At 39.4% G+C, this 15,311-nt stretch overlaps 2 protein-coding genes across 3 annotated transcripts; one reads left to right on the plus strand and one right to left on the minus strand.

Annotated features, from left to right (window-relative positions):
* Positions 1-679: 679 nt before the first annotated feature.
* LOC131314974 (uncharacterized) lies at positions 680-9,789 on the minus strand. The gene is made up of 10 exons (XM_058343984.1): positions 9,343-9,789; positions 7,650-8,167; positions 6,005-6,204; positions 5,370-5,540; positions 3,583-3,897; positions 3,328-3,486; positions 3,089-3,253; positions 2,717-2,923; positions 1,964-2,209; positions 680-1,886 (listed from the first exon to the last, which is right to left on the minus strand). The coding sequence occupies exons 1-10, from the start codon at positions 9,695-9,697 to the stop codon at positions 1,043-1,045; spliced, it is 3,180 nt and encodes a 1,059-aa protein (XP_058199967.1). The 5' UTR covers positions 9,698-9,789; the 3' UTR covers positions 680-1,042.
* A 1,987-nt stretch (positions 9,790-11,776) lies between these two features.
* Positions 11,777-14,927, plus strand: LOC131314975 (probable anion transporter 5). 2 transcript variants are annotated; one of them, XM_058343985.1, is made up of 2 exons: positions 11,777-12,049; positions 13,005-14,927. In XM_058343985.1, the coding sequence occupies exon 2, from the start codon at positions 13,186-13,188 to the stop codon at positions 14,488-14,490; it is 1,305 nt and encodes a 434-aa protein (XP_058199968.1). In that variant the 5' UTR covers positions 11,777-12,049; positions 13,005-13,185; the 3' UTR covers positions 14,491-14,927. The 2 variants fall into 2 exon arrangements, with proteins under 2 accessions (XP_058199968.1, XP_058199969.1); XM_058343986.1 differs by having other exon boundaries at positions 11,791-12,049; positions 12,981-14,927.
* Positions 14,928-15,311: the final 384 nt, after the last annotated feature.

A 15,311-nucleotide genomic window follows, 5' to 3' on the forward strand; every position in this document is an offset into this window, starting at 1 on the left:
AACAATTTGAGAAAAGAACCATGCCGCTCCTACTCCCGCACATGAGTTGTGTGACTTGGCTACCAAACCTGCTCTCACGTATTTTAGTAGGTTGAGATGTGTTTCAAAGACTTTCACGCTCACGCTACCGCTTCTGCTCCCCCACGCGCCTTGGCTACCGCAGCTTGGCCCTCATAGTTAGAGTTTTGTTTCTCATTATTTTCCCTTCATCGAACTGATGATTAAGGCTGTAGTAATTTAGGTTTCACACTTGTGTGCCGTAGTAATTCTGCTGTGTTTGTAGCATAAACCACTTAAAATTTTGATCTAAAGTTGTGTTCATTGTTTGCCATCGGTAATGATGATGGGAGAATTATAGAACCCTGTGCTTGTTTTTCAAAAACAAAATACTGATAAACCTCGACATCCTATTTTCAGGTCATATACTGCACAAGCTTGAGTTGGAGTGCTGATGGGAGCACTTTATTCAGTGGCTATACTGATGGCATAACCAGACTTTCTACAAAAGCCAGAATCACCTCTTCGGAGAGTGTTTTTTACAGAATCAGAATATAATTTGCGAGTAGCGTGCAGAAAGTTAACAAATGCAGCAGTCACCATGTCAACTGGATCAGCAGATTTTGCAGAGAGATGATATCATAAAACCCAGTACACGCACAACCAAAAAACCAATAGCTCGGAAAACAAACGATAATTTCTATTTAATCTGTGCGTCTCAAGCAGGCCAAAACTAGCACATATGCCAAGCCTTTTTGGTATCTTTTTCATCAAAGGAATCCACAGAAATAACAAGCTTCAAACCTTAGTTTACAAGGCCACAAAGCCATTTACAAAAGAATGCTCATGCTCATCAGAAATACGACTATACAGGTGCAACTCTTCAAAATCCCCCCGAGCAACACACTTTTATGCTAACAAAATTGCTAAATCCAGGGGTTGGTAAGTTAAATGCCTATGTAGGAAAATACATTAACTACTATTTAAAGTCTAGACTAATAAGGGGTTGGAAAAAGGATGACTGATACAAGAAGGCAAAATCTGTTTAATCCTCATTGTTCGTATTATGATGCATATCTGCCGTATTCCGGATTTTCTCAAATCCAGGGGGAGGAGCGCTGGGTCCAACAACAAAACTAACTGTTTCAGTGAGGTTAAGCTTTCTCTTCTTCCGTTGGTTCTGAATAAATGATGCAAGAGTCATGTCATCCCTGTCTTCAACCTCAGAAATATAATTAGAAATAGACTTATTGGTAGTTCTTGACCTTTTATGCCCCTCAATAATCATACAAGACTTTGAAGATGACGAATGACTTACTCCACTGCACTTTTTCAAACTTCGCTTGGTAACCTTTTTCTTCCCCAAACTGGCATCATTGCCCCTTAATGTATCTGCTTCACCAGAATCGCTTATCTCTAAAAGTTCCAGCATAAGTCTGTTATATTTACTCCTCTTTGATCTGGGTTCATGAGAATTCTTATTCCTTGCACCAACATCACTGAAGGCTTCAACCTCATTAATGTCCGTTATCTTTGATAATGTTGAAACTTGACAAAATGATGAATCAACTTGAGTTGAATCAACACGCTTCTCTGAAATAGCATTATTTTCCTTGAAGCTCACAATCTTATCTGAATTGATCATCCCTGAGCTTTCATCTAACAGTTGAACACATTTACTCTCTCTTCGACATTGTTCAGATGCCTTTCTATTCTTCACAGCATGATCACCACTAAGTTCTTTAACCTCTAATATTTTTGATAACTTTTCACTAGCTGCTAAATGAGCTATTCTTGGACGAGGGTGTTTATTCCCCTTAGAATACGGCTTCTTTTCTCTTTCCGTCCTCGAAATGGCATCATCCATGGAAGCTGCTTCCGGCCTCGCACTGTCAAAATAGACCAGAAAACTACAGTAAGTGCAGGAAAGCAGAAGAAACATCGATTGAAAAGCTGAATATCCTACCTAGATTTCCTTTTTCGCCTCCCAAAAGACCTATTCCTCTTTGTCGTCCCATCAGATGGTCCAACTTGACTGTCCCTTGCACAATCTTGAGTTGGTTCAAAGTTTCTATTCTTCTTTGATCGTCGTGGCTTCATCACTCTATTCTTTGAAATAGCATCACCACCATAGTTCTCAATCCCATTGCCATTGGTTAACAGTGGAACTTCCCCAGGACAGCTTTGAGCTTCCTTCGTAGGTCTCCTGGACCTGCATTTCACAACATTGCTGTAAGTAAATGCAATAACAACTGACATGGCAACATAAATACCACTTCAGACATACAGCTGGGATTTAAGTAATTGTTCCAACTCACAGACAAGAAAGTTGAAGGTATAAATAATAGCCAATTGGTTTAGAGTTGGATGCCTTAACATGGCATCAGAGCTAGGGTTTTCGAGAACTTGTTCCCCCTTGTTTGTGCCATAAGTGCACCGTTGTTTGTTGTGATCCATGTGTTACGGATCGCTTGTTTAACTCTCCATGTGCGAGTCGGAGGTCGCACGTGCGGGGGAGTGTTGGAGTTTGTCCCACATTCGTTGATTGTCTCCTCCAAAACTAGTACATGAGCCTAAGCTCCACTCATAGCCAATTGGTTTTGAGTTGGATGCTTTAACAAAGAACATAGTACTGTAATTGACCTCCTTATTTATGTAACATAGGAATCCAAATAAATGCAATCAATGCCGCATACTCCACAGTATCTGACCAGCATACCTTGATTTCCTCTTTCGTTTTCCAGAAGGATTTACATTTTCAGATTCCGCAACTGCATTTGTGATTGCCAGCGGAATGAAATCATTTGGTCCAAGGGCAGGTCGTTCTGACTCCCTATCTACGAAGTTTGATATGAGAGCTACGTTTTGTATCTTTCTAGCTGCTTGGAGCCATGACCATTCAACTGGATGTATATCCTTCCACCTCCTAATCATAGCAGAGAGAGCCAGAGAAGAAAACCACCATTAAATACAGGAATACAAGGCAGGAGAGTGAAGTTCAGAACAGAATGGTACAATGGAAAAGAATGGAGTAACACCATAGAAATGAGACAAGAAGAACATTTTGGCCCTCTAATGGTAAAAAATTTACCTCTTACACTGATTATCAGTACGGGGAGGCACACACGCAGCAACCTTAGACCAGTAAACCTTAGACCAGCAATCTCTATGTTTTGCAACTGCTGCATCCAACTTTGAATCCTCTTCTTGAGTCCATCCACCAAATCTCAAAGAAGGATCTAAGCTATTGACCCATCTGCCACCAAGTCAACTGTTACAATAAAATCACATAAACCGTGTTGGAGCCAAGATTGGGATTTATTTATATACCTCTCTCTACACTGCACATGAGTTCGACCAGGAACAAATTGAGCTATTTTATTCCAGTTTTTTGGCCCAAAGAGCATCACTGCTACTTTCAGTCGCTTGTCCTCATCCAAAGTCCACCTCCCTACCCTTTGCCTAGCTGGGTGAAGGGATTTTATCCATCTGCATTTATTAAACAGATGTATATAGGTATCATGTTACTGATATACGGCCACAATTAAATTCCAATAGAACTTGTCATTGAGATGGCTAACTGACCTATTAGAGCATTGGGTACCTGTCCGTCCTTCCAAAGTAGAAGCCACAAGCTGCCAATTACCCTCGCCAAAAGTTTCTACAGCAGCGCGAAGTTTATCATCATCATCCTCAGTCCACTCCCTCTTCAGTATCGAAGCATTAAGACTTCTTTGATAACGAGCCAGGCACTGAAATGGGGTCCTGTTTGTTCCCAACAAAACGGCAATGTCAATCCAGTCACTGATACCCCTTTCTTGGATAATACGCAGAAGTTCCTTATCCTCCCTTCTAGACCATGAGTGGTGATTGATTAAGGGGTCTTCACAGTTCAACCACCTGCAATAATTTCTGAGTTCATTAGCTAAAGAGGATTGTAATCAAGTCAATCCATGTTGACAACATCACTGTTATTAAAAAGGGATAAAAACATGCAGCATTGCAGAAGTCCAAAACAAATCAAAGTTGCAAGTGCATAAAGCACCATGATTTTGAGAAGAACTCCATTAAGTCATGGTTCCCACCTGATATGCATTGACTTTCTTAATTCAATCCCAACATGGCTATGTCTCGGTCATGGTGGTCACCTAAGAAGATGTCTGAGATGCAACTTGGTGGAAGAACATATAAGCTTCATAAAGTTCAAAAAGCACAAAACCAGTCAAATACTGCGGAAACTGAAACTAGAATGCCACAGATAATGCAAATGGTCTGAAGATATATTACCTTTCTAAGGGAGAAAGCAGAACACAGTGATGTTTTGTTTCAAATGAAAAGGGTGCTGCAGAGCATGAGGGCTGGCCCATCATCACATTTCCTAGAAGGGAAGAAGGTTTCAAACTAAATATGGTGACAAGCTTGTACAGGATCATAATAAAGCTCCCTTTACTAGGCTCAAGGATTTCTGCTCTCAAAAATGTTACCCCTCTGGAAGTACTTAAGGTAAGGAGGGCACGCATTATCTAGCAGCTGATTCTGATTAACAACTACTTCCAAAGGAAACCTAACACCTTTAGATGTTCATTGCTCGGTTTAATAAAAAGATATGAACTTGTCAGAAGCACACGCGTAGGAAAAGGCTTTGGCACCAGGTGGTACAAGTGATTATAAACTTCCAAGTTATCTTCCTTGAACAGAAGTGAAGCTTCAATGAATCCAATTGGGGAAACAAAGATCTCATCTTACAATTCTTTTAAATTAGCATAGGTCTGAAGCGTCGACCTCAAATTGGAAGAGAGCAATAAAATGATAAATAGTATACAATTGCAAGATGCACAGATCAAAAGAAAGAGTTCTGCACGTCTATAAAGTATAAATAAAATTCTTGGTCGTAAAACCAGAAATTATTTGGCCTACTAAATACTTCCTCCGTCCCATATTGTTTGAACTTTTTCGATATCATGTCAGTTTTCAATCATTTGTATATTTCATTATGAATCTCCAACAATATGTAATATAGATCTTGTTTGATAGTTCTTGATTAGATCTATAATACAAAATTTTCAAAATTATGAAAAATATCATAAATTGGGAGATATAAGAATTTAAAGAATGGCGCGAATATCGAAAAAGACCAAAGATTTTGGGATGGAGGGAGTAAGAATTTGTTGTGCAACTTGTGCTAACATGCGTGGTTCATATTGACCCAGCGTATTATTAACCATCTATGCTTCAATATCTTCATCAAACCCCCAGTAGGTCGAACAATTTCAAAATTGAGATAGCAGCCTATTAAATACAATTACATGCAATATTCCCAACCAAACTTTAGGAATAAATTGTTTTCATGTAGGAAAAACTATCTAAGTTACCTTGCTTCACATTCGGCACCAGAATGACCTGGGACGTACATAGAGGCCAACCGCTCCCAGTTAACCTTGGGCAAAAACGATCTAATAGTCTCAGGGGCGATATCAAGATCCCTAATTGATGCAATCATACTATCAAAGTCATTTGAATCTCCAGAGGATCCCTCTACATCACTGTTAAGCAAAACTTGTCAATCAATATACAGTTGAGAATAAATACTCTATCAAAGACGTAAATAATAATTTTGGAGAACAATTCACATATATGATGGACAAATATATAATAGAAGATGGTACTCCTATGAGAAAAGAGAAGGGCTCTCCTCAAACATGCTAACCTGAGTTAATATAGTAATTAGCAGTATAATTTTCCCAGAGTTTAACATTGTTAAGTTATAGAAACCATTCCTAATAAAACAAGCAAAGCATTACAAGTACAAAGAAAATTAAGCCATAACCTAATAGTATCCATTGTGATGGGAAGTGAACTAAAAAGCCAATATTACTCCAACTCCAGCCAATTAGCAAATATCCCTTCCAGACATTGGCAAGCCCATTCTCAAAAGAAATATGGAAAAACATGAAGTTTAAGGTAATGAGCTGCACAAACATCAGGAGTTTATCAAGAGAAAGCGTACCTGATTAAATCAACTGACTTGTGAAGCAACAGTTCTTGGAATTGCTGTTTTATTCCCTTGGCAAGATTCTCCCTTTCTTCATGAGACCACTTTTCATGATTCAACGAGATTGGAAATTTCTTCAATACCATTCTATAACTAGTGACATGAGAATTCTCATTAGGGCCATAATATAAAGGAGAGCCATTTTTCCCATTCACCTGCAAGAACCACAAAGTGCTTATTCAAATACTTACTTATTTGGACAAGAAAATATTCAATTGAAGCTCCCAAAATAGAAACAGACTCAACATGAATGGGAGACATGCCTACAAGATCAGCAACGGTAAAGTGTAAACCAAAATTCCAAATCAAAGTTGACATAAAATTTTGTTCCAGGGGGAATAGTTTCTAGTGTTTGGTGTGGCCGAAAAACAAAAAAGTCAGCAGTTTCCATTCTCAATAGGAAATGAGTGGATTTTGGTGGGTTTTCCACTCTTTAAAGGTGAAAAACGTTTTTCTGCACCACCACCACCCACCAGCACCATCATTACTAGGGGTTGCAACTTGCAACCTAACACAGGAAACCATGTTCCATCCAAAAAAAAATTCTACATTTTCCTCTGAAGCAAAAGTAGCATAAGACCATTAAGTAACTCTCAATATCTAAACCTACCTGCTCTAAACCAATCAATTGCAAGCATTTTTACCAAATTCCACCTAGTTCGTTGAAGGATAATATTGTTGATACAACAAATGGACATAGAACAGGGTAGCCTAAGTTAATAAGCACGTGAACTTGGTATTATTCAACCCCGCTCTTCTGATAGAGTTGTAAACATTCTTGGCAAAATTCCAACTACCAATTTGTGATTGGTAATACGGACGTAAAAGGGGCAACCCTCACAACTTGTTCCAGCAAGCTGTCTCTAAACCCGGTCCATTTACTAACTAATCTCCCTCCATCCCTCTCACACACACACATCAAGTAATAATGCTGTGATTAATGCACACTCCATGGCCCAAAAAAGGCCTTAATAAGGCACAACCAAACTTCATTTGAGGAAGCCAAGCCTCTTCAATCTGCAGTACATGAAATCCTAAGGTGCACACCTCGTCACCTCCCGTGAGGTCCTTGCTTAAAGAGGTTCATGGTGCAGGCTGCACATTAATACTTTAACTGCTCAATCATATACTAATCATCCTGTTAAAATAAAAAAGCATATCAAAGTCTTATTTGGTGAGTCACTGTGCTTAATTCAAGCATCTTATATATTCTGTAAACTAGGTTCATAGGCTTACCTTTGACAGCTCAAATTTGATTTTTGTAACACTCAGTCTTCAATATGATATATGATCAATTGATGTTTTCAAGTTCCGCATTAGAGTTGGTTTTCAATATGAAGGTTTAGGACATCTTGAAAGGGTTGTGATACTACTTGATGGCTTAATAACTCAGAAGTTCCTCAACCAAATAATTCTGTTCAGATTTAACCCCTCCGGCTAAAACCAACCCCACAAGGCTTACATAATTACATGCAAAGACTAGTCTTACATATAATAACAACGCCCAACAAATGAAAACATTTTGAAGCTGGTAAGAAATCCAACAAAACTGAAGCAATGACTATATCAAAGGCAAAAAAAAGTTGACTAAGAGATTGACCTTGGAATTAGCCCTTGGCTTTATGGCTGAAATCAGCTGGACACGAGCATCCTTCTTCTGGGACAATGCTCGCCCAGTCCTTTTTTTGCAGCTAACCTGAAAATCTCTCAGAAGTTTAACACGCTGCTTCAGTGTTTTGTTCTCTTCAATCCTTGCTTCAATCTGCATCAACTTGCTTCTAAGAAATTTCTGACAGGCCCTGTTCTTCTTGATGGCATCAACAAACATCTGTGCAGACTTTGGGAAGCTAGAACCGCTGCATGGCATTATAGCCAAACCATGATCATCTGGTTGATGCCACTCAACTAAGCCTGATGAACTAACCCCGTGAGTAATGTTATTAATTGATTCGGAACTCTGGGAGGTGGTGTAAAAATCTAAAGAATCTGGAAATCCCTCAGAAACATTAGTGCTGTCTACAACTAAGTTATTGGAAGTTTCCTTCTCCAAGGCTATGCTGTTGGAACGGACATGCTCCACTTTACTCATAAATTTTCCCTTGCCATTTTTCTCCCTGTCTGCAAGGAATAAGAAACAGATGCATGAAAAAGGCTACAAAAAGATAAGGTGAAATATGAGGAATGGATGCAGATGCAACAAAGAAAACTGTGGACCCCACATTGGCATGGTTTTAACCTTTCAAGCCATCCTATCTACGTCAAATAATACATCAAACCAATAGGTATTTTTCTTGATATTCCCAAGTAGCAAAAATGACGTGGGGAGAAATTACCTTAAACAAATGTCTATACAACAGCTAAAAGGAATTACATTACATGAGCAATTTAACACTGACTTAAAGAATGCCTATTATCTAACGTCTAGAGATTGATATCTAGGCTTATCCAAGCAAAACCATAGAAGAAATGCAGACGCATTTGACAACAGCCACCCAAAAGAAACAAATATCTCATTTGAAAACTATGTAATCATTTGGTATAAACCAAATGTGATGAGTTCACAGAGATTTAATTACGACTATTAAGAATTGAGATCAATATATAATAGGTACATGAAATAAGTTTGACGAAATAATCCATTGGGGGAAAAAGAGTTACTCCATCAAAGGAATATATCTTTTTTTTTTAAACTCTGATGCAAATGCACCTCTTTGATGTATTGCTTCTTTGGGGATTTGATACAATTTCCAGTAGTCATATATTCTTGTGTTGGAACGTGATACTTATGAGTAATACTCGAATGAGTAGGATGTTTCGTGTATTTTTTATTCCCTATTTTTCCCTTCCCATTCAATGGAGAAAGTAAAACTTTCGGCTACTTCCCTTTTGACCAAAACACTTTAGTAAAGTATAACTTCATTTAGTGTGTTTGTATATATGTACAGATTACTGCCCGATTTTCAGTTCAATTATGTGGTTTAATGTTTAGCCACGTGGTCTTCGTTGTGCGAGTGCATCATTATTATCTGAAAACTACTATAAACATTATCTATTAGGCTTAGTGTTTCCACAATGAAGGGCAAAGGGCATGATAGAATGGGCATGTATCATCCTTGTTTTTGTCGGCACCTCGGTTTACTTCAATTTTATTTCCTATTCATTAAATATGTCGTCGTTGTTTGATTCTGTAGACACTTGCTAACATGTGATTTTAAAACTTGGATTGTCACCAAAAACCAAGATAAACAAACACCAGTCATCAATTCGAAAACGAGAGTAGGCAAGGTAATCACCTTGAACATATCCGGAAAAACGCTTTTGAATGGCACGGAGTATCTCGAAATCGTCCTCATCATCATCTGGGTCCGAGAGAGCCGGCGGGAGCGTGCTGAGGGGCTTGAGAAAGAGAGGCGCCTCCGCGTGATTGCATGCCGACAACCTCCGCTGTACCCCGCGAACCAATTCCATGTCGTCGTCATCGTCATCGTCGCAATCAGAGGCGGTGGTTTCATTGGCAGGGGGTTGGAGGGAATTGAGGTCGGTTCCCGTGAGAATGCAGGCCCTCCTTAGGGCTTCCATGTCCTCGTCCAAGCCCTCGTCGCCCTCACTCCCGGAGAAGTCATCGTCTTCATCTGCGTCAGATACCATGTCGATTGGGGGTTCTGAGTTCTGAGGAAGAGTTAGGGTTTGTACATTGGGCGGGGGCGGCCTAAACTGGAAGAGGGGGGGGGGGCAATTGGCGGTAATATGTATGTGTACTGCCAGTACTATGAAGTCTTACGAAAGCACTTAATAAACCCAAACGCGGTCGTTTGGTTTCCTCTATTCCGAAAAGTAGAAACCCGGTCCCCCTGAGTTGAGTTTTGTTCACCCTCCACTTAAAAGGGTGAACATTACTCTCCTTCCTATTGGTTGAAATGATGTGGACTCTATCACAGAGATTTCATGCTTTCCAAAAAGTGTATTGCATGGTAAGCAAGCATGACATCACTTTGTAGTGAGGTCCACACCATTTCAAACCAATGAGAAAGAGGGTAATGTTCACCATCTTTTAAGGAAGGTGAACAAAATTGCACTCGGTCCCCCCTCCAAATTGAGGATTGTCTAGGGATTCATCACCACAACCGCTAAGCACAAACCGGTGACCGGTGAACAAAGTAATGAAATAACACTTATATTGGGCCTAGAGTCGTAAACGAGCCAAGCTTTTTCGAGCTCGAGCCTTAACGAGCCAAGCTCTTATTGAGCTGAGTTTAGTCATTTACTAAACGAACCTCTTTAATCGAGTCGAATCACCCTAAACGACTCGAACTTTTGTTGAACGAACCAAGCCGAGCTCAGCTCGTTTAGCCTTCTTAATCGAGCCGAACCACTCTTAACAACCCAAACTTTTATCAAACAAGCCGAACTCGTGAGCTGCTCGGTTCGTTTACAACCCTTGAACCCAAATCTCAACTCCATTCACAATTGTCAAGTAATGACCAGGCAAAGTAGCCTGCCACGTTGGCTCTGTCGTTTATAGCTCTCTTCAGTTGCGTAATATAAGCCTTGTAGTAGTTTATTATCCTTGTGATGTCGCGCAATCCATTTGCAAGCGTAACATTTCCTGGATCATCCATGCCTGCAGATCGTGCATAGAACTATAGAAGCAACATAACAGTTAGGCCTCTTAATACTTCACTATTATTAAATGGTAGGAATGAAAATATAATGCATAGGAGTAAAAATAAAAATAAAAAACCCAAAAATTAAGGCACACCATTTTCGGCTAAAATCATCGTAGGATTGCCATAATGTTCCTTAATTGAAGTCACAGCTTTGTAGAGCCCCCGCGGTACATTGTATACAACCAATAAGAGTAAGCCTGCATGTATTAAAAAAATGACGTAGTAAATTAATTGAATATCCCGCGCTAATCACAGTAGCCCCGTTCTGCTAAGGTTTTCATGTTGGGTAATGATAATGTCAAAATTGTTTCTGTTAGTGCCAAAACTCCAGCGCATAAAAGCCTTGTATACGGCACATGGTATAAGCCTTTTGTGCACTAGAATTTTGACACCAACAAAAATAATTTTGGCATTATCATTTCCTTTTATGTTTTGAGTATTTATTTTTTTCTTTACGAGACCGTTCATTCTCTCATGATACATCACATTTAATTTAAAAAATAAATATTTATTTCAAGAATAAGTTCTTAATTTAATTAGTGGAACACACCTATGACATCTAATTACCTTCATTTGTTAGCTCTAAGCAACTACATTTGATTTGCAAGCATTTTTAATGCAAGTTTACTAGTAACACTTATATTAAATACAGTTTGTGAACGAAAAATGATTTTTACACTCCATTTTTTTTGCTTTTATCCACATAAATTTATAATATTGTCCTTAAATGTGTACAAAAGTGTATTGAATGATAAGATAGTAAATTCAAGTGGGTAGAAACAAAAACAAGAGTGTGAATGATTAAAAAGGAAGTGTGAAAATCAATTTCAAAATTTTTATTTTTATTTATAAAGTTACAATTGGACCCGACTACTCAACTCAAACTTCGAAGGAACTAGTGGCCCCCAATTTACCATTAAGGTACTCACTCAATAGAGAATCGAATCCTTGACCAAGAAGAATACTCTCAAAGTGAGTTCTTTGCCCCTGCCACCGGAATAACCTTGAGTGTGTTTTGTTGGAATAGGACTACTTTGTGAGTTTATCTTGATTCTCTATCAATTCGAAACCGTTGACTTGGTAAAAATATGACCTTCGTGGGAGAGATCAATCCGTCTCGGTCTTCACGGGCTGCATTCTTCTTCGATTCTAATCACAACCGGTGGTGGCGCCATCTCTCTCTCTCTCTCTCTAACACTAACAAAATCAAGTTTGGGGAAGAAAACCAAAAACAATTCTAATTCTTCTGCAGTAATTTGGGGATCTCGAAAAAGTGATACAGAGCAGAGCCCGAGTAGCCACCGCTTTTCTCTTCTCCACTTACCGTATCCAGGTATGTTTCGCGATCCACACCCATTTCCCACCCCAATCATATTGCATTCTCTTTTCGGAAAATGCTCTTGTTCTTTTTTACTATCAATTTGGGTCCTCCTTTTTTTCTTTTCTGTCTTTTTGCGTATTAATGTATGTACATAGGAATAAGCTTCACCTGTTTTATCATAAAATGGCGCCCAGATCGTTGAGCAAGTTTTGAGGAATTAATGTACGCCACTTTACAACTCCACCATGTGATGCTTGGACTCTTATCAGTCATTTAGCCGGTCCCACCTGATGAAAGAGGCGTGTTGTGCATTAGGAGGTAACGGACAGCCAGCTAACTAGCACATAAAAGACCTGTTAGATTCTTATGACATGAATCCAATTATGGAGACATCAAATTCATGGAACCGACTGCTTGATGGAAACTCAAGGCTTGGTTTGATTTGGTTCGCTGTGAATGAAAGTTAGTTTGGATTATAGACCGCTCATTCATTTGGTTCATCTTTCATTTTTGGTAGATGGAATACACCATTTTGTTTGGGTGGTTCCTCTATCCGGCCCGGGGAAGGCCACATTGGACACACCCACCACCTACTTGTAAACTGATAACCAATACATGGCCAACACATTTCGATATATTCATCAGTTGTTTTTCCATGAACAGGAGCTGTAGCCTTTAGCTAATCTGTTATAGTTCCTTGTTTTCCTTTAGTTTGGAGTCTGCATGCTCACTTAGAGGAATCTATGTTTTTGAACGAATTTGTGGTCCTATGGCTTTTCTATTTGTGTTTGTGTAATTAGTAGGGGCATGAATGATGATTGTCATATTTCTGTAGATGTTGGTCTTTCTGGTTATTCAGAACAGAGGATTTTGTTTATTTACCTTGTTAGTATATGATTTCGGGTTTGCTGTGTTTAATTCTTTTTTTTATTGAATTAATCAGCACGCTTCTCCAATTTTTCTCCAGGATTAAGGTCCTTTCAAAAATTGCAGACTTCTGAAGGCACAAATTTGCTACTACATTCTCACAATCATTGGTCCAGGGTTTGAAAATTGATGAAACCTGAAGTGTTAGAAATCAGGCTCATGGGAAGATAACCACGAAGTTGGACCAAATTTCTATGATTTCGAAAAACAAGTACTAAATAATGTGGTGGACAAACTTACCCAAGCGATATGTGATTGTCTTCTTAACCTTCATCTGCACTTGTGTATGCTACATAGAACGTGTGGGCTTCTCAATCGCATACACCTTTGCTGCTGATGCAGCAAAGGTGAACCAATCAACCAAAGGCACCATACTTTCAGCATTCTACTATGGCTATGCCTGTTCACAAGTCCCAGGTGGATGGGCAGCTCAGAAAATTGGCGGAAGGCGTGTTCTCCTTCTCTCATTTATGTTATGGTCCCTCACTTGTGCTTTAGTACCGGCAGACCCACAGGGAGTCATGGTTTTAGTAATTGCCCGTTTATTAGTAGGGGTGGCACAAGGGTTCATCTTCCCATCGATACACACTGTCCTAGCACAATGGGTGCCACCACATGAACGGTCAAGGTCTGTTTCTCTCACCACATCTGGAATGTATCTAGGTGCAGCTATGGGAATGCTTGTGCTTCCAAGTCTAGTGAAGTTTAAGGGAGCCCAATCTGTATTTCTTGCTGAAGCAGCTTTAGGTGCCATGTGGGCTCTACTTTGGTTCAAATACGCCAGTGATCCACCTCGTGCTGAGCATCCCAAAGCAGCCGCTGCTGGATTTGGGGAATCTACTTTACCAATTGGAGGGATTCAGAAGGTAAAACAAAGCGCCCAAATCCCATGGAAAAGGATAATGCTCAGCTTACCAGTTTGGGCAATTGTGATAAATAATTTCACTTTCCATTACGCTTTGTATGTGCTCATGAACTGGCTTCCCACGTATTTCGAGCTGGGACTCCATGTTAGCCTTCAAAAAATGGGTTCGTCGAAAATGATGCCTTATCTCAACATGTTTGTGTTTTCAAATATTGGTGGAGTTATTGCTGACCACTTGATTACAAGAAGAATCTTGTCTGTGACTAAAACCAGAAAGGTGTTAAACACCGTAGGATTTCTAGTTGCTTCTTTTGCATTGATGGCACTTCCTCTCTTTAGAACATCTGGTGGGGCTGTATTCTGTTCTTCTATGGCTCTTGGTTTTTTAGCGTTAGGGAGAGCTGGGTTTGCAGTAAATCACATGGATGTTGCTCCTAGATATGCTGGAATTGTTATGGGAGTTTCTAATACAGCTGGCACATTGGCTGGGATTATTGGGGTTGATTTCACTGGAAAACTTCTCGAAGCTGCTAAAACTGATCATTTGGATCTTTCAAGTCCAGAAAGCTGGAGGGCTGTTTTCTTCATTCCAGGGTTGCTTTGCATCTTTAGTTCTTTTGTGTTTTTGCTGTTTTCAACTGGTGAGAGGATTTTTGACTGAGAGGAAGCTTGGTTTTGCATGTTATTCTGGAGCCCTTTGGTGCCTGGTCTCTGGCAGTATATTACTAATATTGACAAGGGATATTTGTTCAAGTTATAAAGCCCTGAAAGACGAAATCAACAGGATCGTTGAACACTAATTTGCTGTTATAGGCAGATTGCGGATATGTGTTGGCACGTGGCAGAAGCTGACTTATTCATTTTTTGGATTGGTATACCCATATTTTGCACAGACTTTTTTATTTACTGAATACATAAGAATACTTGAGGTCACCCTTTTTCTGTGAGGTAGGTTTTTTCATTCTGAATTTCGGAAATCGGATGATGTAAATCTTCTGACTGGTTGATTAAGGCAATTAGTATGAGCTAACGTACCCCACACATTGTATGAGACAACCAACTCTTCCTGATCTAATAGGGAAACTTTCTGTTTTGTCATTCCTATTTCTTTCTTGATTTAAGCTTCTGAGAACCCTTTTTTGGTGGGTGAATTTCAAGCTTCTAAGCTCCTTGCGTAAATTGTTGTGCAGTTTTACTTTCTCTTTCACAAAATTTTCTTGTTCTCTGGACTGTCATTGGCACATGAATGGACTTTTTTGTTATTTTTACATTTCTATGCATGCAGGCTTGCATTTTGCTGTTAGGATTATGACTGAAAATGGTGCTTTTGAGGTTCTCTTTTCTTTATAGATGGGGGTGGATACTGGCCAAGTATTTTCCTTTTCCCATGTTCCATCCAAAATTTCCGTTTGGATTTGATTTCTCACGTTATTCTTTTCACCATGACTACTGTTCCATTGTTGAAGCATGGCTGCAGTTCCA

The sequence above is a fragment of the Rhododendron vialii genome, chromosome 13a (assembly GCF_030253575.1).
Source record: "Rhododendron vialii isolate Sample 1 chromosome 13a, ASM3025357v1".
NCBI lineage: Eukaryota > Viridiplantae > Streptophyta > Magnoliopsida > Ericales > Ericaceae > Rhododendron > Rhododendron vialii.

Excerpts from the sequence above, each read along its gene's own strand:
- LOC131314974 (XM_058343984.1), bottom strand. The coding sequence starts at position 9,697 with ATGGTATCTGACGCAGATGAAGACGATGACTTCTCCGGGAGTGAGGGC. Across the intron at positions 2,924-3,088 it reads ACTGATAATCAGTGTAAGAG|GAGGTGGAAGGATATACATC; the intron begins GTAAATTTTTTA and ends TGCTATGATTAG. Across the intron at positions 2,210-2,716 it reads AAACGAAAGAGGAAATCAAG|GTCCAGGAGACCTACGAAGG; the intron begins GTATGCTGGTCA and ends TGTGAAATGCAG.
- LOC131314975 (XM_058343985.1), top strand. The coding sequence starts at position 13,186 with ATGTGGTGGACAAACTTACCCAAGCGATATGTGATTGTCTTCTTAACC.